Raw genomic sequence first — 26,994 nt, 5'->3', positions numbered from 1 at the left:
TGGATAACTGTGGAACTTGGCATCAGGTATCTCGTGGGAATTCACCATAAGGAGGACAAAGCATAAAAGACACCTTGCATGGTGAAATACAACCAGTAATGGTTTATTGAAAAAAGTCAAATTTAAAATTAAAATCCATAAAAATCACGTGATAAAAACAAAAAAAAAAATTGCAATGTGGGGAGCAGAAAAATGCAGGCCCTACGCGTTTCAACCGCAAAGTCGTCTACTGGGGCAATTTATGGATTTTAATTTTAAATTTGACTTTTTTCAGTGGAAATTTATAGTATAAATAGATCATCAATATATATATTTATTTATTTTGGTTGGGTTATTTTAAACAATTTTAATGAATTTAATGAATTTAATAATTAAAATTAGTTAATGGTGTAAAATGAAAGATAAAATTTATTGTATTTAGAGTGTTACCCGAGCGTTCTCCACGTTAGTGAGGGAGAGTAAGATAGGCAATTTTTTATCGGTTAATCGCATGTAGGCGCAGCGATATTCTGATGTGATCTTTTGCCGGCTATTTGACTGTGGTGAAAGTGTGTTCTGGGGCCAGCAGGAAGTGAGCGGACTTGTAGTTACTCGGATCCACAGTGGAGAAGCTTGGGAGGTTACCATAGCAATGACAGTATATTAAAAGGCACCCTCCCCTATCTGCTGAGGAAGACCATTCAGAGGTTGATACATGTGCAGAGGAGAGGATCCAAGCCTGTGATGTTGCACAGCCATGGCGGTGAGCGAGCGGACACTCTCAATACATGTAGCAAGTGAATTTTGATTTTATATCTTTTAGCGGGGTTTTAAATAAAGGTTTTATAGCAGAGAGCACTATGTTGGCTGTGTTTTTGATTACATGATACATGATCCCTTGAAGCGGAGGAACGGCTGAATTATCTCGGAGATCAACCCCTTATCTGTGAGGGACACATTGGGTGGAGTGGAGATCGTGAATGGGAGAAATTGAACAGCCCTGTCCTGAGAGAAAGAAAAGACATTTGGGGAGTGAAAATAAAGAGTTCATTTGAGTCTTCCTGACTCATCCTTGAGGTGAGCAGATTAAATAGCTGGTGGTGGTTTGCACAAGCAATAAGAATTATTCAGAAGCACAGTGATATTGATATTAGAGCTGCACAATTCTGGCTAAAATGAGAATCGCTATTTTTTTGCTTAGAAGATAGATCACAATTCTCACGGCGTAACATCATCTTTCACTTTAAACAAAATAATTGGGCTAACTTTACTGTTTCATTTATTTATTTTTTTATTCATTGAAATGTATTTTTCCCAAAAAATTGCATTTGAAAGACAACTGTGCAAATGCAGTGTGACATAAAATATTGCAACAATCGCCATTTTATTCCCTATTGCCTCTGCTAAAAAAGTATATATATATATATATATATATATATATATACGGTATATATATATATATATATATATATATATATATATATATATATATATATATAATGTTTGGGAGTTCCAAGTAATATTCTAGCAAAAAAAATCAGATTTTAACTGTATTGCCCTGTACACATGGTCGGACTTTCTGACGGAAAATGTGCGATCGGACTGTGTTGTCTGAAATTCCGATTGTGTGTGGGCTCCATCGGACTTTTTCCGTCGGAATTTCCGACACACAAGGTTTGAGATCTGGATCTAAAATATTCTGACAACAAAATCCGATTGTTTAAATTCCCATTGTGTGTAGACAATTCCGACGCACATTGCCGCGCATGCTCAGAATAAATTACGAGACGAAAGCTGTTGGCTACTGGCCTCTTTATAGTCGCGTCGTACGTGTTGTACGTCACCTCGTACTGAGCGATCAGATTTTTTGACAACTTTGTGCGACCGCATGTATGCAAGACAAATTTGGGCCAAAATCCATCGGAATATCCGACCGTGTGTACAGGGCATAAGAAACAAATGTCAGAGGTTTTGACTTTAAATGGTTAACCTCCCTGGCGGTATGATTATTTCAGATTTTAGATGCTGAAAGCGGTACAATTACTTTGCATGGAAATTTTGCGTTTTATATTGTAAGCCTGTAATTCTGTAATTCTTAGAAATAATTCACTTAAATCCATCCAAACAAGAGTCTAATAGACATCCTGGGTATGATAAATTTGAAATTTGAAATATAAAATCATAAATTATAATAATAATATATATATATATATATATATATATATATATATATATATATATATATATATATATATATATATATATATATAAATAATTCTAACAAATAATAATATAATAATAATAAAAATTATTCAATAATGTAATCAAATCAAAAACAATTAAATGTGCTGAGTTGCAAAATTTGTCACTGTCATTACTTTTAGTGTTTGATGACACATTTCCCCACAAATCACTATCGCTCAATTCTGCGAGTGATTCTCATTTATTATCGCTGTTTTCTAGCTGGTCTATAACCATTTTTGATGTAAAGGGACATTTTTTGGTTGCTATGGACAATCTCCAGTTTCCAGGCATAAAGAACAGTATTTATAATATAAAAGTGCATGCAGGACACTGAACAAACCACTAGGGACAAAGGGGATGTGTAATTATTTGATACAGTACTGTAATCTGTAAGATTACAGTATACTGTATCTATACTGTGTATTTAACTTTTTGAATTTGGCGCCGAACTCCGTCCCTGTGCGTCGCAACGCTCGCAGGGAACGGAGCCCAGCGATGTGACAGATCGAGCGGAGGATGGCTCGCAGATCACATCGGGGGGATATCGCTGGATCCAGGGGACAAGGTAAGTAAACTCCTCCATGGATCCAGCGATGCGGTCCCGAGTCTGGCTCGGGAATACCGCTTATGGTATTTAAATCTTACCCCGAGCCAGACTCGGGAATATCGCCAGGGAGGTTAAACTTCCTGCATATTCACACAGAAGTTTTATCCCTTTGATCTAAGATGAAAAAGTTACAATGTTGTTAGAAAACTTGGCAGACTGTCCGGTTTGGCAGACTGCCAGAGAGAGCAGAGAACTCTCTATACTTGTTACATAAAAGAATCGGGAAACACTGCAATATAGAGGGGGTGAATCGAGATAGCAAACTTTTAACGATTAATTGTGCAGCTCTACGTGATATGATAATAACACTGGAGCCCTACTATCAAGATTGATATTGATTTATGGGACATTTATTAACCACTTGCTTACTGGGCACTTAAACCCCCCTCAGTCCCAGACCAATTTTCAGCTTTCAGCGCTGATGCACTTTGAATGACAATTGCGCGGGCATACAACACTGTACCCAAATGAAATTTCTATCATTTTTTTCCCACAAATAGAGCTTTCTTTTGGTGGTATTTAGTTACAGCTCGGAGTTTTATTTTTTGCTAAACAAACAAAAAAAGATGCAAAAAAAAAAAAAAAAAAAAAATCATGTTTTAATAGTTTGTTATAAAATTTTGCAAACGGGTCATTTTTCTCCTTCATTGAAGTGCGCTGATAAGGCGGCACTGATAGGCTGCATTGGTGGGCACTGATGGGCTGCATTGGTGGGCACTGATAGGCTGCATTGGTGGGCACTGATAGGCTGCACTTGTGGGCACTGATAGGCATAGTTAAGGCGGCACTAATAGGCACAGATAAGGCGGCACCGATGGGCACAGATAAGGCGGCACTGATGGGCAAAGATGGGCACAGATAAGATGGCACGGATGGGTGGCACAGATAAGTGGCACGGATGGGTGGCACGGATGGGCACTGATAGGTACCACAGATAGATGGGACTGATGGGCACTGATAGGTGGCACTGATAGGTGGCTCTGATAGGTGGCACTGCTGGGCACTGATGGGCGGCACTGCTGGGCACTGATGGGCGGCACTGGGGTGCAGCACCTTTGAGGCAGATTGGGTGGCACTGTGGGTGGCACTGTGGGTGGCACTGTGGGGTGGCACTGTGGGGTGGCACTGTGGGGTGGCACTGTGGGCATTATGGGCACAGACGGGGGGCACTTACTTTTACTTTGTTATATTTCAGGATGGCACTGCGGGAGGCAGGTGGGCACTGGCAGGTGGCATGTGGTGCCTTTTATTGCTGGCCGTGATCGGGACTGATGTCCCGATCACGGCCGCCGGTGATCGGCTTTTTTTTTTTCTCCTCGCGCTGTCAGCGCGAGGAGGAATAATAGCCGATTACCGGCTCCGTTCTATCACATGATCAGCTGTCATTGGCTGACAGCTGATCACGTGATAAGGGGTCGGGATCGACCCCTTACACGGATCGGTGATCAGGCGAGTCTCACGGACTCGCCGATCACAGAGCGCGCCGCGCGCGCCCCTCAGGGGGCGCGCAGGCCGCTCGTAACCAGGACGACGTCAATAGACGTAGTCCTGGAAATCTAGGTCCGCGCTAATGCCGTCATTCGGCAATAGCGCGGTACCCAAGTGGTTAAGAAATGTTGCTATGATTTTGAATTTTATAAATTAATTGTTGGGCAACATTTGTGTGACCGTGTGTATGCAAGACAAGTTTGAGCCAACGCCCTTCGGACAACATTCCACAGTTTTGTTGTCGGAAAGTCCGATCGTGTGTACAAGGCTTTAGACCAGTGATTCTCAATTAAGTATCTGTAATGGTGGCATTCACACCAACACTGTAAGGGGGCATTCTTCCCACTGATCACCAATGTAAGGTGCATTTTTCCACTGACCATTTATGAATTGGATTTGGCAGGGGTTTCCCTATACTTTAAAATTATTTAAACGGTTCCCTGGGGGTAACAAGAATGAGAAAGGCTGTACTAAACTAAACTACTGGGATTGGGATCATGGACTTTTGAGCATACTCCTGGCTGCTATAGTCGTCTGGGAGTGTGTATATATACTAAGAAGCTAGCTGGTCACTTCCACAACCACAGCAACATGACAGCCATTCTCTTTCATGTACGTCCCTACCACACAGACCTGGAACCAGCATAGCAGATGCCGTCAGGTAGTGGGAAGGGAGGCACCAATGGGCACTGATTGGCAGAGCTGATGGTACTGATAGGTGGCACTGGTGGGCACTGATTAGCAGTACTGATGGGCGCTGGTAGGTGGCACTGATTAGCAGCACTGGTAAGCAAATGTTGGGACTTATGTCCCTTTAACAGGAGTGGGCTTCTGGTAACATCATGTGACCAACTGTCATTGGCTGACAGCTGATCACATGGTAAAGGGCCGCTGTGATTGGCTCTTTACCCCGATCACAGAGTGCACTGCCTGTGCGTCGCAGGGGGCACGCGGGGAGCGTGAGCTTGGAAGAACATCCATAGATGCCCTTCTGAATTGTTACCCGCACACTGTAGCCGTCTTTCAGCTATAGCGCGGGCAGGAACAAGTTAAACCCAAAAGCAAACATTTATTATATCTCAGCTTACCAATTCTTATATGTAATTGCTGCATTCATTTTCTTTTTTAGACTTTTTTCTTCTATTTTTTCCTTGGTGATCCAACCACTAAGTCTGTTGTTTTCAAAAGAAAACCCTCTCCAGAAGCATGTTTCAGTAACAGAGATGAAACAAACTATGTAACACTAGCAGGGGTACTTACACTGATCAGTTTTTTTAAAAAAATATGTAAGACCTACAGTACATAAAACAAAAAACAAACTGTTTACTGTAATTGCTTATAAAGTATTATCTGGAGTTTGGCTTCAATTTGCTAGTGTAGTTAAATCTGCTAGTACATCTAACACACTCATCATGCCCTCGCCCCAGACTAACAATGCTGCTGTTCAGAGGTACCCCTTGTGCTCCTCCATGCAGAGCGGGGGCACACTAATACAGAAGGTGTGTTACTGGCCAGATCACCAGGTGAAAACAGAGGGGGGAAAAGTCTAAACAAAGAAAACAAATGCAGCCACCACATTTAATGATTGGTAAGCTGCAATATATTCCATTTTTGGTTTGGTTTTGGGTTTAATACCGCTTTATATACTGTATAGCCAACATTAAATGTTATTGATATTAGGTTTGAGTTACATTTGTTTCTGCTTTGCTGACATTTCGAGAAAAAATCTAGACAGTTCATCAGACTTTTGACTTTTGGTGAAATGTATTAACCACTTGACCTCCAGAAGGTTTTACCCCCTTCATGACCGGGCCATTTTTTGCTATTTAGCACTGTGCTACTTTAACTGGTAAGTACGCGGTCATGCAACACTGTATGCTAATGAAATTTATATAATTCCTTTCACACAAATAGAGCTTTTCTTATATATGATATTATATGCTTTCTTTTATATGAGATTTGATATACTATATTTTCTACTTTCTGTTATAAAACATATCCCAATTAAAAAAAGTTCTTCATTAATTATATTTATGTATTCTGCTACATATCTTTGGTAAAAAAAATCCCAATAATTCTATATTATCGGTTTGTGACACAGTTATAGGTGTTAATTTACTAAAGGCAAAAAGACTGTACACTTTGCAAAGTTGCTCCAGAGCTTAGTAAATGAGCAGAAACTCTGCTGACTTCCATCATCCAATCATGTGCAAGCAAAAATTACGTTTTTTTTTCTTTTTTAATTCCTTGCAGGTGATTGGATACTCTTTGCAAAGTGAAGATTTATTCCATTTACTCTCGAGCAATTGCTCTTGCAGCGGGCAACGGTCTATTTGCCTTTAGTAAATCAACCCATAGGGGGTTATTTACTAAAGGAAAATCCACTTTGCACTGCAAGTTCGCTTGGAAGTAAAGTCTCTGTAGATCCGAAGGGGACATGCAAGGAAAATAAAAAAACAGCATTTTAGCTTGCACATGATTGGATGATAAAATCAGGAGAGCTTCCCCTCATTTCAGATCTACCCCTTAGATTTACAGTGACTGCACTTCCAAGTGCACTTTCAGTGCAAAGTGGAGTTGCCTTTCGTAAATAACCCCCCTTAAGCCGCGTACACACGGGCGGACTGTCTGGCCTACTTAGTCCGCCGAAACACATTTCAGCGGACAGTCCGCTCGTGTGTGGGCTTCAGCGGACTTTTTCAGCGTGCAGTCTGGCGGACTAAGTATTTCGGAATTTCCGTAATACTGTCCGTCGGACTCGCATTTCGGCGGACAATCCGCCCGTGTGTGTGCCAGTCTGCCGTACTTTTGAAATGAGCGGACTTTTCCCGCCCGGAGAAAAGTCCGCTCATTTTGAGCGGGTCTCCAGGTAGGCGGGGCCCGCGAAGGAGACGTCGCTGGCCCCGCCGCCTGGTATGGACTTAAAGGGGAACCCCAACGCCGAAAAAAATCGGCGTGGGGGTCCCCCCAAGTCCACAACAGACCCTTGTCCGAGCACGCTACCCGGCCGGCCAGGAAAGGGGGGCGAGCGAGCGCCCCCCCTCCTGAGCCGTACCAGGCCGCGTGCCCTCAACATGGGGGGGTGCCTTGGGGAAGGGGGGGCCGTGCGGCCCCCCACCCCAAAGCACCTTGTGCCCATGTTGATGAGGACAAGGGCCTCTTCCCGACAACCCTGGCCGTTGGTTGTCGGGGTCTGCGGGCGGGGGGCTTATCGGAATCCGGGAGCCCCCTTTAATAAGGGGGCCCCCGGATACCGGCCCCCCACCCTATGTGAATGAGTATGGGGTACAATGTACCCCTACCCATTCACCTGTAAAATAAAAGTACCAAAAAAAACACAACACACGAGATAAAATACTTTATTGCACAGCTCCGGGGGTCTTCCGTCTTCGGGGGTCTTCTCGCCGGACTCCTCCGCTATCTTCTTGTAGCTCTTTTGCTAGCGGAGGAGTCCGGCTTTCTTCCTTGCCGCCACCGGCCTCTTCTCCCGACTTCGGGGGTCTTGTCCCCCTCTTTGGTTCTTCTGCCGGGCCACCGCGCCTTCTTATAGCTCTTTTACAGGCGGTGGCCCAGTCTTCTGTCGCCGCCGTCGCTGCCGTCGCTGCCGTCGCCGCCGCCTTCCGTTCTTCTTCTTCTTCTTCTCCAGGAGATGTTGCCTCGACGATCCCTCCGGCTGGAATGCCAGGGACGCACTGCGCGGCCACTTATATAGGGACAATGGGGCGGTGTCACATGGCTTTATGTCACATGGGTTGGTCACATGGTGACCCCGCCCCCTTACGATGTCATAGTCCCCATGTGACATCAACCCATGTGACCAACCCATGTGACATAAAGCCATGTGACACCGCCCCATTGTCCCTATATAAGTGGCCGCGCAGTGCGTCCCTGGCATTCCGGCCGGAGAGATCGTCGAGGCAACATCTCCTGGAGAAGAAGAAGAAGAAGACGAAGAAGAAGAAGAACTGAAGGCGGCGGCGACTGCGGCGACGGCGGCGACGACGGCGACAGAAGACCGGGCCACCGCCTGTAAAAGAGCTATAAGAAGGCGCGGTGGCCCGGCAGAAGAACCGAAGAGGGGGACAAGACCCCCTTCCCCAAGGCACCCCCCATGTTGAGGGCACGCGGCCTGGTACGGCTCAGGAGGGGGTGCGCTTGCTCGCCCCCCTTTCCTGGCCGGCCCGGTAGCGTGCTCGGACAAGGGTCTGTTGTGGACTTGGGGGGGACCCCCACGCCGATTTTTTTCGGCGTTGGGGTTCCCCTTTAAGTCCATACCAGGCGGCGGGGCCAGCAACGTCTCCCTCGCGGGCCCCGCCTACCTGGAGACGCGCTCGAAATGAGCGGACTTTCCTCTGCATGTGTGGGCGAGTCCGTTCATTTCAAAAGTAGGGCGGATAGTATGGCGGACTTAGTACGCCGTATTAGTCCGCTCAAAAAGTGGTGTGTGTGGTCAAGTCCATTCATTCGAAAGTATGACGGACTGTCCGTCGGATTGTCTGACGGACTAAGTTGGCCAGACAGTCCGCCCCGTGTGTACGCGGCTTTAGTGTCTATAAACTATGATATATACTGGAATTTATGCAGCTATAGACGCTATCCTGTAAAGGCGGTGATCAGAGAATTACAGTGGGATTGTGATAGGTAGTGGGCAATCTGGTGCAAACAGACACTATCTGGGAGGGTCACTAACTGACACTGATGTCGCTAGTGACACATTAATACAATGATCAGTGACAATACTGTACACTGACACTCTGCTAATGACACTGGCTGGGAAGGAGTTAACATCTAGGGGCAATCAAGGGGTTAACTGTGTGCCCAACAAGTGTAATGTGTGCTGATCTTATGTTTTGATCTGGCTGTTTTTTCTCCCTGCATGCCCTAACCCCCTGGTAGAAGGCCCTACAGGTACATGATTGAGCCTGCACCTTCTACCCACTCGGAGTATATTTACTGTGAGCGGTCGGCAGATAGGTAAAGGTAATTGGTTGCAATAGGTTTATCAACAAAGCCACGTCACACAAACATGGGGTGTCACAGGTAGCAGATCGTTTCCTTTCGCACTGCAGCATGCCAGATTAAAGGCTAATTTCTATAACAATTCCTAAGGCTAAAACTGTAGTTTTGCACCAAAACTGCCGCTCGACCTCCATAGAAATCTCTAAGGCTGCATTCACACCTGAGCGTAGTGTCTTTGATCGCTTTTCCGGCATTTTTTTGCGTGTTTTTATGCCCGATTTTGGTGCATTTTTAATGCAGCGTTTTTGAGCTTTGGCGGTTTTTATTAGCCAATAGAGAAAACTATTATCTGCTGCATCATTGGTTGCTAGGTATTTCAGTTTTTTTAGCTTTTCCATTAGCTTATATTTCTTTTTCTATTATTATTATTCATTTTTTATAAAAAAAAAAAATTAGTTAGGGTAAGCGGTTACAGTGAAGGTTAGGTTAGGGTTAGGATAAGGAGTTGGGGGTTAGTGTTATTTATTATTATTTTATTTTTTATTTAATTTATTATTATTATTATTATTATTATTATTATTATTACTACTACTAATAATAATAGTAATACAAATGAATAAATACAAGTAAAATAAATAAATAAATAAAAATCATAAATAACAAAATAAATAAATTCAATAAATTAAAACTAAGTAACAATAAATAAATAATTAACCCTTAACTTTAACCCCTACCACTTTAAAAAAAAAAAAACTAACAAAAAATATATAAATTATTATTAGTAATAATTTATGTTTTTTGTTCAGGTTTGGGTTTGGGTTTGTTGTTTGTTATTATTTTATTATTATTATTATTATAATTATTATTATTAACTAGAATAGTTATTATATTTTAATTTTTTTTTTAAGTTAGGGGTAAATTATTATTTATTCATATATTATATTACATAGTATTCATTTATTTTACTTATTTATGATGATGTTTAGTTATTTGTGTATTCATTTTACATTTATTTATTTATATTTTATTACGATTTAATTTTTTAATTTTTTTTTCATTTGAACAGAAAATCGCGCAAAAACGCGCAACAAAACGTGCAAATGGTGCATTTCCATTTACTTCTATGAGGATAAAATGTGCCAAAAATGTTCAAATCTGCCCGATTCGAGCTACAGAAAAAGCTCCAGAACTTTTTTGAGCTTCAGGCATTTGGCTTCAGGTGACTTGGAGTGGAGATGTGAACCATCTTCATAGAGAATAATTGATTTTTTTTCCCCCTCCAGCATTTTGGAGCTACGAGCTTCAAGCTACAAAACACTGAGGTGTAAATGGGGCCTTATAAATGTGATTTCAAGTATTCAGTAGTCTCTTTTAATAGTTTACACTCTGCTCCTGGTTGTAGAGGTGATTCTACGTCCTCTGCACTAACACATGCATTGTTCATCATCATGTTCCAGCAAGCATCCCTTATCCGAATATCTGCTGTGATATCTAGTTGTATAGCTGTTCATCATTAGATGATATTTTGGCATTTTCTTTGCTCATGTGCAAGGATAGAGACTGCATAATGAGAGAATAATATGCACTGTCTGTGTGGCTAGACATTGATTTATGGTTTTATAGTTTTTTAGGAAAATTACATTTTCCTACAAACAATATATAGAGTAAAGAGTACCAACAGGAGTTGAAGCATATCAGAAACAATGGCGGTTGGTGAATTCTTCTTTTGAGGGGGCAGCAAACAAAGGACACCCCCTTCCAGCGGTGTGGCATAGCACTGAAATAGCACCCCCGGGTGGTCAGGCTCGTACCCGCGGGGCTGTGGTGTTCTCGCCTCCTCTCGTGGAGTCTTCTCCTCTCCGGAGTCTGCTCTACCAGATTCCTCCACCATGTGTCTCCTCTTCCGCCAAAAGCACGAGGCATCCAGTAGGATCCCCTGACACTTTAGCCAATCGGGAAACAAGTCTCACAGACCTGCCTCCTAATTGGTGAGGAGAAACTTTAGTGTGAAAATAGCAAAAATTCATTCGCTATGGTCACACAACTGGTAGGCCTTGAAGAGCAATGCTCTGCGCTCCTAGGCCACCCTTTTTTGAAGCCTATCAGAGCTTCTGGCTCTAATCAGGTGCTTAGAAAAAACACCCCCGTCGCATTGAAATCCATGGTCCAGCACCACTGATATGTAGATCAGGGGGCCGGATGCATGGATAGGTGAGGTGGCACCCATGCGCCCTCTATGGACGGGCCGTCGCTGATCAGAATAGAAATAATATATTCAACCTACTGGAAGATGGGTCATAATTCAACAGAAATACAAATTGTTATTGCTAACATTAATCAGTCATTCTCAACCTTTTTAACATGGAGGAACTTTCTGGTCTCAGGGAACTCCTGCCACTGGTTATTGTATCTACAGGTTTTGGTACATCACTAGGAAGAATGCCTCTTACATTTGGGGGAAGGATTCCACCCCCCTATAGCTACCTAAATGATCATTGGTTTCAGTAGTTACTTATCCGAAAGGCAGAAATAGTTCTTTGCTCAAGGAGCCCCTTCAAGAAACAACTTCAGGAATGGTGTAGGGTGCTAAAGTACATAGGGTTGAGTGAGGTACAGTCTGCTATTCTATAAGGACTGGTATAGGTCCACAATACATAGGGTTGAGGTGCTCTACTGCTGACCGCTGCCCTATACTGCAGCAGTCCTTCATCAGTAAAGGGACTGACGTACAGTCTGCTAATCAGTCACACACAACCTACTTGTTCCACAAAGGTCCTTATAAGGACTGGTAACCTGGTGTAGGGTGCTACGGTACATAGGGTTGAGTGAGGTACAATCTGCTATTCTGTAAGGACTGGTATAGGTCCACAATACATAGGGTTGAGGTGCACTACTGCTGACCGCTGCCCTATACTGCAGCAGTCCTTCATCAGTATAGGGACTGACGTACAGTCTGCTAATCAGTCACACACAACCTACTTGTTCCACAAAGGTCCTTATAAGGACTGGTAACCTGGTGTAGGGTGCTACAATACATAGGGTTGAGTGAGGTACAGTCTGCTATTCCTTAAGGACTGGTATAGGTCCACAATATATAGGGTTGAGGTGCACTACTGCTGACTGCTGACCTATACTGCAGCAGTCCTTTATCAGTATAGGGACTGAGGTACAGTCTGCTAATCATTCACAACCTACTAGTTCCACAAAGGTCCTTATAAGGACTGGTAAGGTATAGGGTACTACAGTACATAGGGTTGAGTGAGGTACAGTCTGCTATTCCTTAAGGACTGGTATAGGTCCACAATATATAGGGTTGAGGTGCACTACTGCTGACTGCTGCCCTATACTGCAGCAGTCCTTTATCAGTATAGGGACTGAGGTACAGTCTGCTAATCATTCACAACCTACTAGTTCCACAAAGGTCCTTATAAGGACTGGTAAGGTATAGGGTACTACAGTACATAGGGTTGAGTGAGGTACAGTCTGCTATTCCTTAAGGACTGGTATAGGTCCACAATATATAGGGTTGAGGTACTCTACTGCTGACTGCTGCCCTATTCTGCAGCAGTCCTTTATGAGTATAGGGACTGAGGTACAGTCTGCTAATCACAACCTACTAAAAAAAAGAATGCTTGTAGTTGTCGATCCCAGATTCACCTCATACATGTGTTATGTCATTGGCCATGTGGTGGGACTATGTGTGCACAGCTAGTAATTATTTTGTGGCTGAAAATATGACCTGTAGGTTTGTAAAGTTCACCATCCCTGTGCTATGCTGACTTCCTCCTGGGGCTGCTTATTATGAGGGGCTCCCACCATCCCTATGCTGTGCTGACTTCCTCCTGGGGCTGTATCTCTGCTGTGCATATTATGAGGGGCTCCCACCATCCCTGTGCTGTGCTGACTCCCTCCTGGGGCTGTACCTCTGCTGTGCATATTATGAGGGGCTCCCACCATCCCTGTGCTATGCTCATTATGAGGGGCTCCCACCATCCCTGTGCTATGCTCATTATGAGGGGCTCCCACCATCCCTGTGCTATGCTCATTATGAGGGGCTCCCACCATCCCTGTGCTATGCTGACTTCCTCCTGGGGCTGCTTACGGTGCAGGTGTCAGTGCTGTATATCACGGTGCTGATGTCAGTACTCTCTATCACTGTGCTGCTGTCAGTGCTGTATATCACGGTGCTGGTGTTAGTGCTTTATGTCATGCTGCTGATGTCAGTGCTCTCTATCACGGTGCTGGTGTCAGATGACTCTATCACGGTGCAGGTGTCATTGCTGTATGTCACACTGCTGATGTCAGTGCTCTCTATCACGGTGCTGCTGTCAGTGCTGTATATCACGGTGCTGGTGTTAGTGCTTTATGTCACGCTGCTGATGTCAGTGCTCTCTATCACGGTGCTGTTGTCAGATCACTCTATCACGGTGCAGGTGTCATTGCTGTATGTCACGCTGCTGATGCCAGTGCTCTCTATCACGGTGCTGCTGTCAGTGCTGTATATCACGGTGCTGGTGTTAGTGCTTTATGTCACGCTGCTGATGTCAGTGCTCTCTATCACGGTGCTGTTGTCAGATCACTCTATCACGGTGCAGGTGTTATTGCTGTATGTCACGCTGCTGATGTCAGTGCTCTCTATCACGGTGCTGCTGTCAGTGCTGTATATCACGGTGCTGGTGTTAGTGCTTTATGTCACACTGCTGATGTCAGTGCTCTCTATCACGGTGCTGGTGTCAGATGACTCTATCACGGTGCAGGTGTCATTGCTGTATGTCACGCTGCTGATGTCAGTGCTCTCTATCATGGTGCTGCTGTCAGTGCTGTATATCACGGTGCTGGTGTTAGTGCTTTATGTCACGCTGCTGATGTCAGTGCTCTCTATCACGGTGCTGGTGTCAGATCACTCTATCATGGTGTAGGTGTCATTGCTGTATGTCACGCTGCTGATGTCAGTGCTCTCTATCACGGTGCTGTTGTCAGATCACTCTATCATGGTGCAGGTGTCATTGCTGTATGTCACGCTGCTGATGTCAGTGCTCTCTATCACGGTGCTGGTGTCAGATGACTCTATCACGGTGCAGGTGTCATTGCTGTATGTCACGCTGCTGGTGATCATCTCCTGCACCCTCTTCTTTGCCTACCCTGACCTTCCCTCTCCTCCATTGCCTTCATGCGCTCCACAGTCCTGAATTGTCACAACAATTTCCCATATAAAAAAAGAATGCTTGGAGTTGTCGATCCCAGATTCACCTCATACATGTGTTATGTCATTGGCCATGTGGTGGGACTATGTTTGCACAGCTATTAATTATTTTGTGGCTGCAAATTTGACCCGTAGGTTTGCAAAGTTCGCCTCCCATTGAAGTCAATGGGGCCCGCCGCGAACATTTCGGTTGGCGAACTATCGGCCACGTTCGCGGTCCGCGTTCGCGAAAAGTCCCGTGGAAAGTTCGTCCATCACTACTGCTATCCAACACTTCTCTTAAAGTGGGGTGCCCCCTAAAAAAAAATTAAAAGTCAGCAGCTACAAATCCTGCAGCTGCTGACTTTTAATAATCGGACACTTACCTGTCCCAGCGATGCGGGGGAACGAAGCCCCCCTCCTTCCCCGCTCCGCTCGCGGCGCCGGCATTCTTAATGTGGGCACCCGGTTGTGGCTTCACAGCCGGTCACCCACTGCGCGAGCAGAGCCGCGCGCCATGATACGCCGCACAGTCATGTGGGACACGTGACAGGTCCCAGATGACTGTGCGGCACCGATGGGAAGTGATGTCACCAGCCTGGGCAATGAAGGAGGCAGACTATGAGGGACCCCCTAGCAACAGGCATTTAGAGGTGAGTCAAAAAAATTTTTTTACAATTATTTTTTTTTTTATTTTTTATGAATTTTAAGCAATTTTTTTTTTTTTGGTGGCAACACCACTTTAAGCTCTTAAGGCAGCAGAGGGGGATGTACACATGCCACAGCCAAAATACTTTGCATCGCGGTGTGGCAAAAATTGTCCACACTGTTGGGTTCAGTGAGCAGTAATGCTTACTGAACGTGGCCCATTCAAGTGCAATGCATTCAGTTGCGGGGCGCTGCTGGGTGGTTTAAACAGGTGGTGAGGAGGCTATATAACACCTCCTCACTGCCTGTCGAATTCCATCTGAAGAGCGATCCAAATGTGGATTGCTTTTCAGAGGACACCACATGTGTAAATGAACTCTAAGGCCTCATACACACGATCGGATTTTTCAAAGGCAAATGTGTGATGACAGGTTGTTGGCGGAAAATCCGACCGAGTGTATGCCCCGTCGTACAATTTTCGGATTTTCCGTGGATAAATGTTGGATGACAGGTTTTAACATTTTCCGCTGACAAATGTGTGTTGTCGGATTTTCCGATCATGTGTACACAAGTCCATCCGACAAGTGAAAAGTACAAACACACATGCTCGGAAGCAAGGACGAGCCAGAAGCAAGGTCCGTCATGTAAACTAGCATTTGTAATGGAGAATTAACATTTTTTGACGTTTCAAAATATGAAATCTCCAAATGCAGCGCACATTCTCTTCTTCATTAACCTCCCTGGCGGTATGATTCAGTCTGGATTTAGGTGTGGAAAGCGGTACAATTATTTTGCATGGAAATTTGGCATTTTATATTGTAGTCCTGTAATTCTAAGGCCGCGTACACACGCGCGGACTGTTTGCCCAACCTTGTTCGTCAAACAGTTTCGGCAAACAGTCCGCTCAAAATTTGCATGAGCGGACTTGCCCACACACGAGCGGACTGTTTGACGAACAAGGTTGGGCAAACAGTTCGCTCAACTTTTGAAATGAACGGACTCGCCCACGTAAGGAGGAGGCAAATCCGCCCATTTCGAGCGCGTGTACAGGTAGGCGGGGCCCGCGAAGGAGACGTCGCGGGCTCCGCCGCCTGGAATGGGCTTAAAGGGGAACCCCAACGCCGAAAAAAATCGGCGTGGGGGTTCCCCCAAAGTCCACACCAGACCCTTGTCCGAGCACGCTACCCGGCCGGCCAGGAAAGGGGGGCGAGCGAGCGCGCCCCCCCTCCTGAGCCGTACCAGGCCGCGTGCCCTCAACATGGGGGGGTGCCTTGGGGAAGGGGGGGCCGCGCGGCCCCCCCACCCCAAAGCACCTTGTCCCCATGTTGATGAGGACAAGGGCCTCTTCCCGACAACCCTGGCCGTTGGTTGTCGGGGTCTGCGGGCGGGGGGCTTATCGGAATCCGGGAGCCCCCTTTAAGAAGGGGGCTCCCGGATACCGGCCCCCCACCCTATGTGAATGAGTATGGGGTACAATGTACCCCTACCCATTCACCTGTGAAATAAAGTACAAAAAAAAACACAACACAGGGAAAAAATATTTTATTGCACAGCTCCGGGGGGTCTTCCGTCTTCGGGGGTCTTCTCGCCGGACTCCTCCGCTATCTGTGTGTAGCTCTTTTACTAGCGGAGGAGTCCGGCTTTCTTCCTCCCCGCCGCCGGCCTCTTCTCCCGACTTCGGGGGTCTTGTCCCCCTCTTCGGTTCTTCTGCCGGGCCACCGCGCCTTCTTGTAGCTCTTTTACAGGCGGTGGCCCGGTCTTCTGTCGCCGCTGTCGTCGTCGCCGCCGCCGCCTTCCGTTCTTGTTCTTCTTCTTGTTCTTCTTCTTCTTCTTCTCCTGGAGATGTTGACTCGACGAGCTCTCCGGCCGGAATGCCAGGGACACGCTCCGCTGCCACTTATATAGTGACAATGGGGCGGTGTCACATGGTATATGTCACATGGGTTGGTCACATGGTGACCCCGCCCCCTTACGATGTCATAGTCCCCATGTGACATCAACCCATGTGACCAACCCATGTGACATATACCATGTGACACCGCCCCATTGTCACTATATAAGTGACCGCACAGCGCGGCTCTGGCATTCCGGCCGGAGAGCTCGTCGAGTCAACATCTCCAGGAGAAGAAGAAGAAGAACAAGAAGAAGAACAAGAACGGAAGGCGGCGGCGGCGACGACAGCGGCGACAGAAGACCGGGCCACCGCCTGTAAAAGAGCTACAAGAAGGCGTGGTGGCCCGGCAGAAGAACCGAAGGCGGTGACAGAAGAACGGAAGGCAGCGGCGACAGAAGACCGGGCCACCGCCTGTAAAAGAGCTACAAGAAGGCGCGGTGGCCCGGCAGAAGAACCGAAGAGGGGGACAAGACCCCCGAAGTCGGGAGAAGAGGCCGGCGGCGGGGAGGAAGAAAGCCGGACTCCTCCGCTAGTAAAAGAGCTACACACAGATAGCGGAGGAGTCCGGCGAGAAGACCCCCGAAGACGGAAGACCCCCCGGAGCTGTGCAATAAAATATTTTTTCCCTGTGTTGTGTTTTTTTTTGTACTTTATTTCACAGGTGAATGGGTAGGGGTACATTGTACCCCATACTCATTCACATAGGGTGGGGGGCCGGTATCCGGGGGCCCCCTTCTTAAAGGGGGCTCCCGGATTCCGATAAGCCCCCCGCCCGCAGACCCCGACAACCAACGGCCAGGGTTGTCGGGAAGAGGCCCTTGTCCTCATCAACATGGGGACAAGGTGCTTTGGGGTGGGGGGGCCGCGCGGCCCCCCCTTCCCCAAGGCACCCCCCCATGTTGAGGGCACGCGGCCTGGTACGGCTCAGGAGGGGGGGCGCGCTCGCTCGCCCCCCTTTCCTGGCCGGCCGGGTAGCGTGCTCGGACAAGGGTCTGGTGTGGACTTTGGGGGAACCCCCACGCCGATTTTTTTCGGCGTTGGGGTTCCCCTTTAAGCCCATTCCAGGCGGCGGAGCCCGCGACGTCTCCTTCGCGGGCCCCGCCTACCTGTACACGCGCTCGAAATGGGCGGACTTTCCAAGCGGGAACAGTCCGCTCATTTCGAAAGTACAGCGGACAGGCCCACACACGGGCGGACTGTTCGCTCAAACACAGTTTCAGCGGACAGTTTTTCGGAATTTCCGAAAGACTTTGTCCGTCCAACTGTCCGCTGAAACTGTCCGCTGAAAGCCCACACACGGGCGGACTGTCCGCCCAAACACTGTTCAGCGGACAAGGTTGGGCGAACAGTCCGCCCGTGTGTACGCGGCCTTAGGAATAACTCTCTTAAATCTGTTCAAACCAGAGTCTAGCAGACATCCCGGGTATGATAAAGTTTATAATATAATAAAGAATAATAAAAATTATTCAATAATGTAATCAAATCCTATAACACTGAAAAAGGGACACTTTTTGGTTGCTATGGACAATCTCCAAATTTCAGGCAGAAAAAACAGTATTTATAATATAAAAGTGCATGTAGGGCATTGCACAGACCACTAGGGACAAAGGGGGTGTGTATTTTTGAATACAGTACTGTAATCTGTAAGATTACAGTGCTGTGTGTGTTTTGTGTCTTTTTACTTTTTTGAATTTGCTGCCGTTCTCGGCTCCCGTGCGCCGTAACGCTGCAGGGAACGGAGCTCGGCGGCATTCGGCACTGTGAATCGAGCGGAGGACAGCTCGATCACACAGCGCGGGGGACATCGCTGGATCCAGGGGACAAGGTAAGTAACTCTCACTGTGTCCTCCCCTGCATCCAGCGATGCGATCCCGAGTCTGGCTCGGGGTTACCGCTCCTATTATTAAAATCCCAACCCGAGCCAGACTCGGGATTGCCGCTAGGGGGGTTAATGGGATAATAATGAAGCTGCTTCGATGGTGATACTGATGGAGTTATTGCAAACACATGCAAAATGCAAAGTGCATGTCAACACTCACCAAACTTCTACTAACAAGAAATTAGCAGAAGGAACCCAAAGGGTGGCGCTAAAGAGCTGAAAAACCATGTAGTATGTCAATACGTTCGTGATTGTTGGCAAACAATTGTGTGCCGTGTGTATGCAAGGCAAGTTTGGGCCAACGACCTTCGGACAAAAGTCAGCGGTTTTGTTGGGCAACAATCCGAACATCTGTACGAGGATTTAGGCTGTTCAGCCATTCCAGGACATTCTGTGAAATCAGCAGGGAACTGGGGGCAGGAACTATTGCTAAGTAACCTCTTGTCTGCAGAAATTACAAAAAACACACTTCTGCTCAGCTGGGGGCCAGGGGAAGGAAGGGGACAATTTAACCGCTGGGCTCAAGTGCTTATCTTTTGTGGTGATCCAGACTGGGCTGTGGCTCTGGGTTCCATCTGCTCAGCTGGTGGCTGGGAGAGGAACATGACTAGTTAATGTTTATCAGGCACAAGTCCTTATCTTTATTCAGCAGTTCTGACAATTTAATCAGAGTCCCGAGGTCCACTTCTATACCAATCCGCTGGACAATGTAATTGTCGGGAACCGCAGCACAAGGATTACTCCACCAAAACTATTTGATGATTTTCAGGCTCAGGCAGAGTAATCCTTGTGCTGCAGTTCCTAGCAATTCCATTCCCCAGCGGATTGGTATAGAAGTGGACCTCGGGACTCTGATTTAATTGTGGGAACTGCTGAATAAAGATAAGAACTTGTGCCTGATAAACATTACCTAGTCATGTTCCTCCCCTGGCCACCAGCTGAGCAGATGGAGCCCAGAGCCACAGCCCAGTCTGGATCATGTGTACGGGTTCTAGATTGACTGAGACCCGAACACATGATTCAAAATGACTCAAAACCCATACTGTCTGGGTGTATCCCAGACAGGTGGCAACCCTATCGGTAATGAAGGTATAGTTTAGGTTCTTGTTCTGGTTTTAGGCTGCTACCTCTCAGATTGTGACAAAAAGAGTGAAAGTCCATAGTGTTGTTAACCCCTCCCCACCGCCTCCCAGCCCTTTAAAAGGTTCTAAATGCCGGGAGGCAGGCATTCTAAGCATATGACTGCTGTGATTGGCAGTCCCAGAAGTCACATGATCAGAAAGCTCCTGGTTGCATGGATTCATCAGGAGTGTGCTCTCAGCACAGAAATATGATTAGATAGGGATGCGTATATGCAGCCTCTCGGAGTTAAAGCCCACGTGCCAAGAGGCTGCACATATGCCTATCTCCAGGGGGAACTGGTTTGGATCTGGCAGTCTTTATCAAGCCCTAACATAGGTATTCCATTGCATCTCATTGTAAGTCTAATAACATCCACTGCTCAAGCCCTGAAAAAGAGAGAGACCTTTCCCCTGAAACGCTTTGGTGCTCTTATCCAATAAATGTTTCAAACCCCACAACTCAGTCTGTGGAGTACCGAACGGTCAAGATAAGCTCTCCCACTCGTTTTAAGGTCGGGCACAATAATTTGTCCGCCTCAGTGCCTTCCCCGTGTGCACCTTGCGGATCTATGTTTCTTTTGGGGCTTCATAAAATCTGACCGCATAAGTGTCCATCAATTTTGCTGAATGCTACAAATTTACGGAGACCTTTGAAGCTCGGGAGTCATTCATATACACCCCTTGACGTACCTGTTTGCTTTTAATTTTTGGTACACCATCTTTACATAGCATCATTTATCGATATAGTTATACTCCATACTGTATATCTGCCCCCAAAGAAGGAGATTTCTTTGGCTCCGAAACCCGTAGGAAAATTAAATCTATGGCTAACTACAATGATGATATGTATGGATAATCCATTATTCTGTATTTTATGTATGATGTTGTTTAACTCTCTTTATGGCATGATTTTATTTTACTAAATAAATTTTGTATTTTGTTATATATCTCTTGGTGTACGTGCCTAAAAAGTCCACCACTAGGGAAGCTGCTCTCCTTTTTTTCTAGTATTATTGGATGTGGCACAACAACTTCTTGCCAGACCTTGCCGTTCTACTCAACCGTCAATGTTTCAAAAAGACCTCTGAATGATATTAAGTTATGTCCCAGGCACTCCTCAATGCTTTACTGATCATCTGTTTAGCGGCAGCAAGGGCATGGACCATAGGTTGGAATAGAACTTTGAAGAGTGGTCCGATACAAAGGATGATATTTGTCCTCCTTTGAAACATCTATCCAGTATTGCTGAGCCACCAGGCATGTTCACCAAATGTGATAAAATGTGCCCAGTTGTCCTTATCGCCTAGAGCATTGAGGAGAGTAGCCAATTCTAGTGGGCACTAAACACCAGTATGTCATGAACTATTAATTGTCTCTACAGGTTGGAATGCTACATGAGCTAGATTTCACTGTGGCCTAAATTGCTGGATATTAATTTAAAATAGGTAGAGTAATTTGTTTGTTTAATTTTTTTAATCATTTTTTTCTCTTTACAGGTGTTCTCTCCACTATAGGAAACAGCTATGTTTTGTTGATGGCATGTCGAAGGAAAAAGAAGCTCAGACCAGCTGAGATCATGACCATGAATTTAGCATTTTGTGACTTGGGAATATCAGGTAAATGAGCTATAAAAACTCAAGCATATTAATTAAATTTGATTAGGTTGTGTTTGTTTTAAAGATTGTAATGAACAGGTAATATTGTACTGTAGTCCAACTGAAGCCCTCTAACATCCATGTATTTTGTACTCTCACTTGCAACTTCCAACCTGCTGCAGTTATGCCGCGTATACACGGCCAGACTCTTCGACAGTAAAGGTCCGACGGAATGAATCCGTCGGAACAATTCATCAGACCTTTGCTGTCGAAAAATCAGACAGACTTTAGATTTAGAACATGTTTCAAATCTTTCAGATGGAATCGAGTCTGCTTGAAAAATTTGTTCGTCTCAATGCTAGTCCGACGGTCAAAAACCGACGCTAGGGCAGCTATTGGCTACTGGCTGTGAACTTCCTTATTCTAGTCCGGTCGTACGTCATCATATTCAAATCCATCGGACTTTGGTCTGGTTGTGTGTAGACAAGTCCGATTCAACGAAGTCCGTCGAAACTCCATCGAAAAGTCCGACGGAATTCAGTCCGTCAAAAAGTCTGGTCGTGTGTACACGGCATAAGACATAATCTTTTTATGCACTTTAAAGGACCTCATCTTTGTCACTCTCCTCTTTCGAAGCATACCGCATATGTATTTTCTCTCCAGTTCCTCTAAGGATAGCTGTGATCTACAAGCCCCCTGGACCAATATCAACCTTTCTTGATGACTTCTCTGCCTGGCTACCCTACTTTCTTTCTTCTGAAATCCCCACATTCTGGGTGACTTCAACATCCCTATTAATGCTAACACTTCATGCTAACTATTAATGCCAACACTCCTGCCACTTTCAAACTTCTTAGCATAACCTCCTCCTTTGACCTTAAGCAGTGCATACATGCTCCTACTCACTCTGAAGGCTATACTCTTGACCTTGTTTTCTCTCACCTATGCACTCCATGCAACCTCTCCAACTATTCATTCTCTCTCTCCGATCACTACCATATTAGTTTCACTCTCTCCTTCTCCTCCACTTCCACTGCCTCCAACCGCCTAAAAGTTATCCACAGAAACCTATGCCATCTCAACCATTCTCTTCTCTACTGTGCTACCGATCACCTCTATCACAAAATCTCACCCCTATCCTGCACCAACCTAGCCACTTCTGTCTATAACACTTCACTTCTAGCCTCACTGGACTCACTGCCCTCCTCACTACACACAGAATCAGGCCTGGCACCTTCAACCTTGGCAAACAGATGATACTAGAAGGCTGAAAAAACATAGTCGTGCTCATGAACGCCTGTGGCGTAAGATTACGTCTCAGAAAGATTTCAGCCAATATAAATCTGCCCTCCAAAAATACAATTCCAGCCTCCTCACTGCCTATTTTATCACTCTCATTAGCAATTTATAATCCCACCCCATCAACTCTTCTCTACCTTCAACTCTCTACTTCATCCTCCACTACCTCCACCCACCAACTCACTCACTGACCATGAGATCACCAATCACTTCAAACAGAAGATTGATACAATTTGTGAGGAGACCTCTACTATTCTGATACCCTCAACGCTTTACACTTTATGCCCACAGGTACACTCATTAGTTCTCTCTTTCAACCCCACCACTATAGAAGAGGTTGCTAAACTACTACCTTTCTCCCTCTAGATTTGGTACCAGCTCAATTTTTATATTGACCTTAGACCTTAGACAGAGTGCGGTTTGTTTTGTTCCAAATTGAAATTCGGACACATTTTCCTTTTTTCGGATGTATCCGAATTACCTAATTACAATAGTATCTATTAAACAAATCTAAAATAACAAAAAAAATTTGGACGAAATTCTAATCGTTTTCTAATACTTTTCGAATTCAAATCGTTTTTGAATTTGAATCGTTTTTGAATTTGTTTTGTTTTTGAATTTCAAAAGAGACTAAAATAGAATATAAAATAAAGGAAAAGAATAGTAAAAAAAAATGAATAGAAAAGAATATAACAGAAAAAAAAGAATATAATATAATAGAGTAAAACAGAACAAAATGGAATAGAAAATGAAAGAACAGAATAGACTAGAATATAATAGAATAGAATAACAAAGAAGGAATATAGACATCTTCTGAATTTCAAATAGAATAAATTTGAATTTGAATACATAAGGAAATAATATAATAGAAAAGAATAGAATATGAAAAAAATAATAGCATATACTATGATAGAATAAAAAAGAAAATAATAAAAAAAAACAATAGAATAGAATGAATGTAACCATTTACCAAAATTAAAATAAAATCAGTTCAGTTGAGTTGAATAGAATAGATTAGAATAGAATAGAAAAGAAAAGAATAAACAAATAGAAAAAGAATACATTTAAAAAAAACAATATAATAGAATAAAAAGAATATAACCATTTCCCAAAATTCAAATATAATCAATTCTAATTTGAATAGGATAGAAAACAATAGATTAGATGGACAAAATATGTTCACTACAAGATTTGAAACACAGGGGAGACGTGATAAAACTGAATGAATGGAGATATTCACAGTTAAAACACTCTGTAGGCAGGCTCCCACAATCGATAAGATCAGAAGGAAAATTGAATGAAATGGAAAAACTATGTAACTCACAGGGACTGATTAAACACGGTATTGCACAAATTTATAAAATAATTAGAGCTATATTGGAGCCAAGAATACCTCCATTCATTGAAAATTGGGAAAGGGAATCAGGAACATGGTTAACGAAGCACCAAATTGACAAAATACTAAGAGCGGTTTATATAGTGGCGGCCCGCTCATATCAGTAGAAAAAATAATAATAATAATACTGGCCCTTTAATTGTGTGCGGGATGCTGAACGTATATTCTATGAGGCATTATGATTCTTCTGAATGGTTATTTTTTTTACACAAGTCTTCAGAAATCGTGGAAAGAAAATTAAATTTTTTTTTTTTTTACACAAAGTTGTCAATTTATAAGATATTTCTAGCACATGGCATGTATATAGCAAAAATTACACCCCAAAACACATTCTGCTACTCCTGAGTATGGCGATACCACATGTGTAAGACTTTTACACAGCCTGGCCACATGCAGTGGCCTAACATTGAAGTAATACCTTCAGGTGTGCTAGGAGCATAAATTACACATTTCATTCCTACCTATCACACTTTTGAAGGTCCTTGAGCACCAGGACAGTCGAATTACCCACAAAATGACCCCATTTTGGAAAGCAAACACCCCAACGTATATTCTATAAGGGCATGGGCTGCTGATAGGTACTCGGGTGCTCTGATGGGCTGGAGACAGGTACTCGGTTACTCTGATGGGCTGGAGACAGGTACTCGGTTACTCTGATGGGCTGGTGACAGGTGCTCGTGTACTCTGATGGGTGGTGACAGGTATTTAGATGGGCAGTGACAGGTACTCAGATGGGCTGTGACAGGTACCCAGATACTCAGCAAGTACTCGGGTACTCAGATATACCTTGACAGGTACTCAGGTATGCAGATGGACTGCAACAGGTACTCGGGTACTCAGATGGACTGTGACAGGTACTCGGGTACTCAGATGAACTGTGATAGGTACTCAGGTACTCAGATGAAGTGTGACAGGTACTCGGGTACTCAGATATACTGTGACAGGTACTCAGGTATGCAGATGGGCTGTGACAGGTACTCGGTACTCAGATGGGCTGCGACAGGTATTCAGGTACTCGGGTACTCAGATGGGCTGTGACAGATACTTTGATGGGTGGTGACAGGTACTTTGATGGGCGGTGACAGGTACTTTGATGACTGGTGACAGGTCCTCTTTATTAGGGGGTCAATCAGTGTGGTTGGTAATGAGATGTTACTGCAATCTCCTTCTCACACACGATCGGTATGTGAGGAGGAGAACCCGGTGACATTTATTTTGTTTACATTCTGTGACTGGCTGTGATTGGTCACAGCCGGTTATGTGGTAAAGAGCCAATTTCACTGGCTCTTTACTGCGATTGGGGTTGGGCTGTGTCAGGGTGACAAGCCTTGTCCCTGATCGCCACTCTGTGCGCGCCCTAGGGGCATGCATGAGCACCGTGCACGTGGGCAGTACATGTGACTGGATGTGATTGGACTCAGCCAGTCACGTGTTAAAGAGACTTTTTTTATTGGCTCTTTACACAGATCTGGGATGGGCTGTGTCAGAGGGACACACCTCATCCCTGATCACCGCTCTGCGGAGAGAAACCGAGGATGTCATATGACGCCTGCCCAGGATGGGAGATCCCATCTGTGGACGTCATATGACTATAGCCCGGTATTGAAGTGGTTAAAGCTGAACTAATCCTTTACAGTCAAGAAAGCTGCCATCTTATCCTCTGTTTGATCTGCAGTTGCCATGGAGCTCCATATGTGATCAGTTATGATACCAGCCATTTGATGGCTTAACAGTTCAGTAGATACCACAAGCAACTGTGACAGTTGTCATTCACAGCATACCTTGAATGTTGCTGTTTTGAGAACCAGTTAAATCTATGGGTTTAGTTCCGCTCATGTCTCACAGAGCATACTTCATTTACAGTTACAGCAGCATCTGTAACCCTGCAGATCTTTGGCTAGCCATACACATTATGATCTCTTTCCAATGAGAGAAATCAATAGATTCCCCCATCTACGCTAAACACCAGAGGAATCTTTCCTACCAACTATTTTATTCTTACATATGATGTCATATTACCCAAACATTCACTGCATCTGACTATCTGAATTTTTTTTACCGGGCTTCTTTGATTTTTAAATTGAAGTTTGTCGAGCTGGGTGGGGCCAACAGGGCAAGCCATGGTTGGAATTTTGGCTGATTCAGCAAGAATCGGCCAAAATTCAGGCAACGAATGACCAACAAATAAATCTACTCTGAAATAGCCAAGAAAATAAAATATAAGGCTCAGGCAGAGAGAGCTAATGAAGTCATTGGTACGGTATGCATACCACACATCAGGTTGACCTTTTGATTTCCAAACATTCTTTTACCCAGGAGCCAGGAAGTTGGGAGAACTCCCATCAATATTCCATTATTTTCACACCTTATTGATTGAGAATATTATTGCGTGTTCCCAGGAGCCTTTTCACTAGCCCTGCTGACCTTCAGAACAGCCTTAATATTCTTCTTAAACTATTAAAAAACAATTACAATGATTTGTAGTGCAGCAAAATAAATATTGATTTGTCTCAAGGGATTTTGGCATGATAAAATCTTCCACTATTGTGTGATATACACTAACCGACAGGGCTGAAACTAGAGGGGGGGGGGAGGTGCTGCCCCCACCTGCACTGGGAACCGCTGCTCTAAAGGTGTCACTGCCACCCTATCAAGTGTAATGGACAGGCAGGTCTCCCTCCTAGTTCTGCCCAGTGCACAAAC

General features: G+C 44.8%; 1 protein-coding gene across 3 annotated transcripts in view; it reads left to right on the top strand.

The window, feature by feature from the left end:
* The window catches only part of OPN5 (opsin 5), a 189,471-nt gene that overhangs the window by 121,779 nt on the left and 40,698 nt on the right, over positions 1–26,994 (top strand). For 2 of the 3 annotated variants that reach the window (XM_077488900.1, XM_077488899.1), the window contains exon 3: positions 21,498–21,617. In XM_077488900.1, the coding sequence (XP_077345026.1) occupies positions 21,498–21,617 (120 nt within the window). Of the gene's footprint in view, positions 1–902; positions 1,057–21,497; positions 21,618–26,994 lie in introns of those variants that run through there. The other variant, XM_077488901.1, reaches the window with a different exon arrangement.

Source organism: Lithobates pipiens, unplaced genomic scaffold, assembly GCF_037356315.1.
Source record: "Lithobates pipiens isolate NorthernLeopardFrog02 unplaced genomic scaffold, aLitPip1_a1.2 Scaffold_18, whole genome shotgun sequence".
NCBI classification, from domain to species: domain Eukaryota; kingdom Metazoa; phylum Chordata; class Amphibia; order Anura; family Ranidae; genus Lithobates; species Lithobates pipiens.
This window is presented reverse-complemented; position numbering and strand designations above follow the sequence as displayed.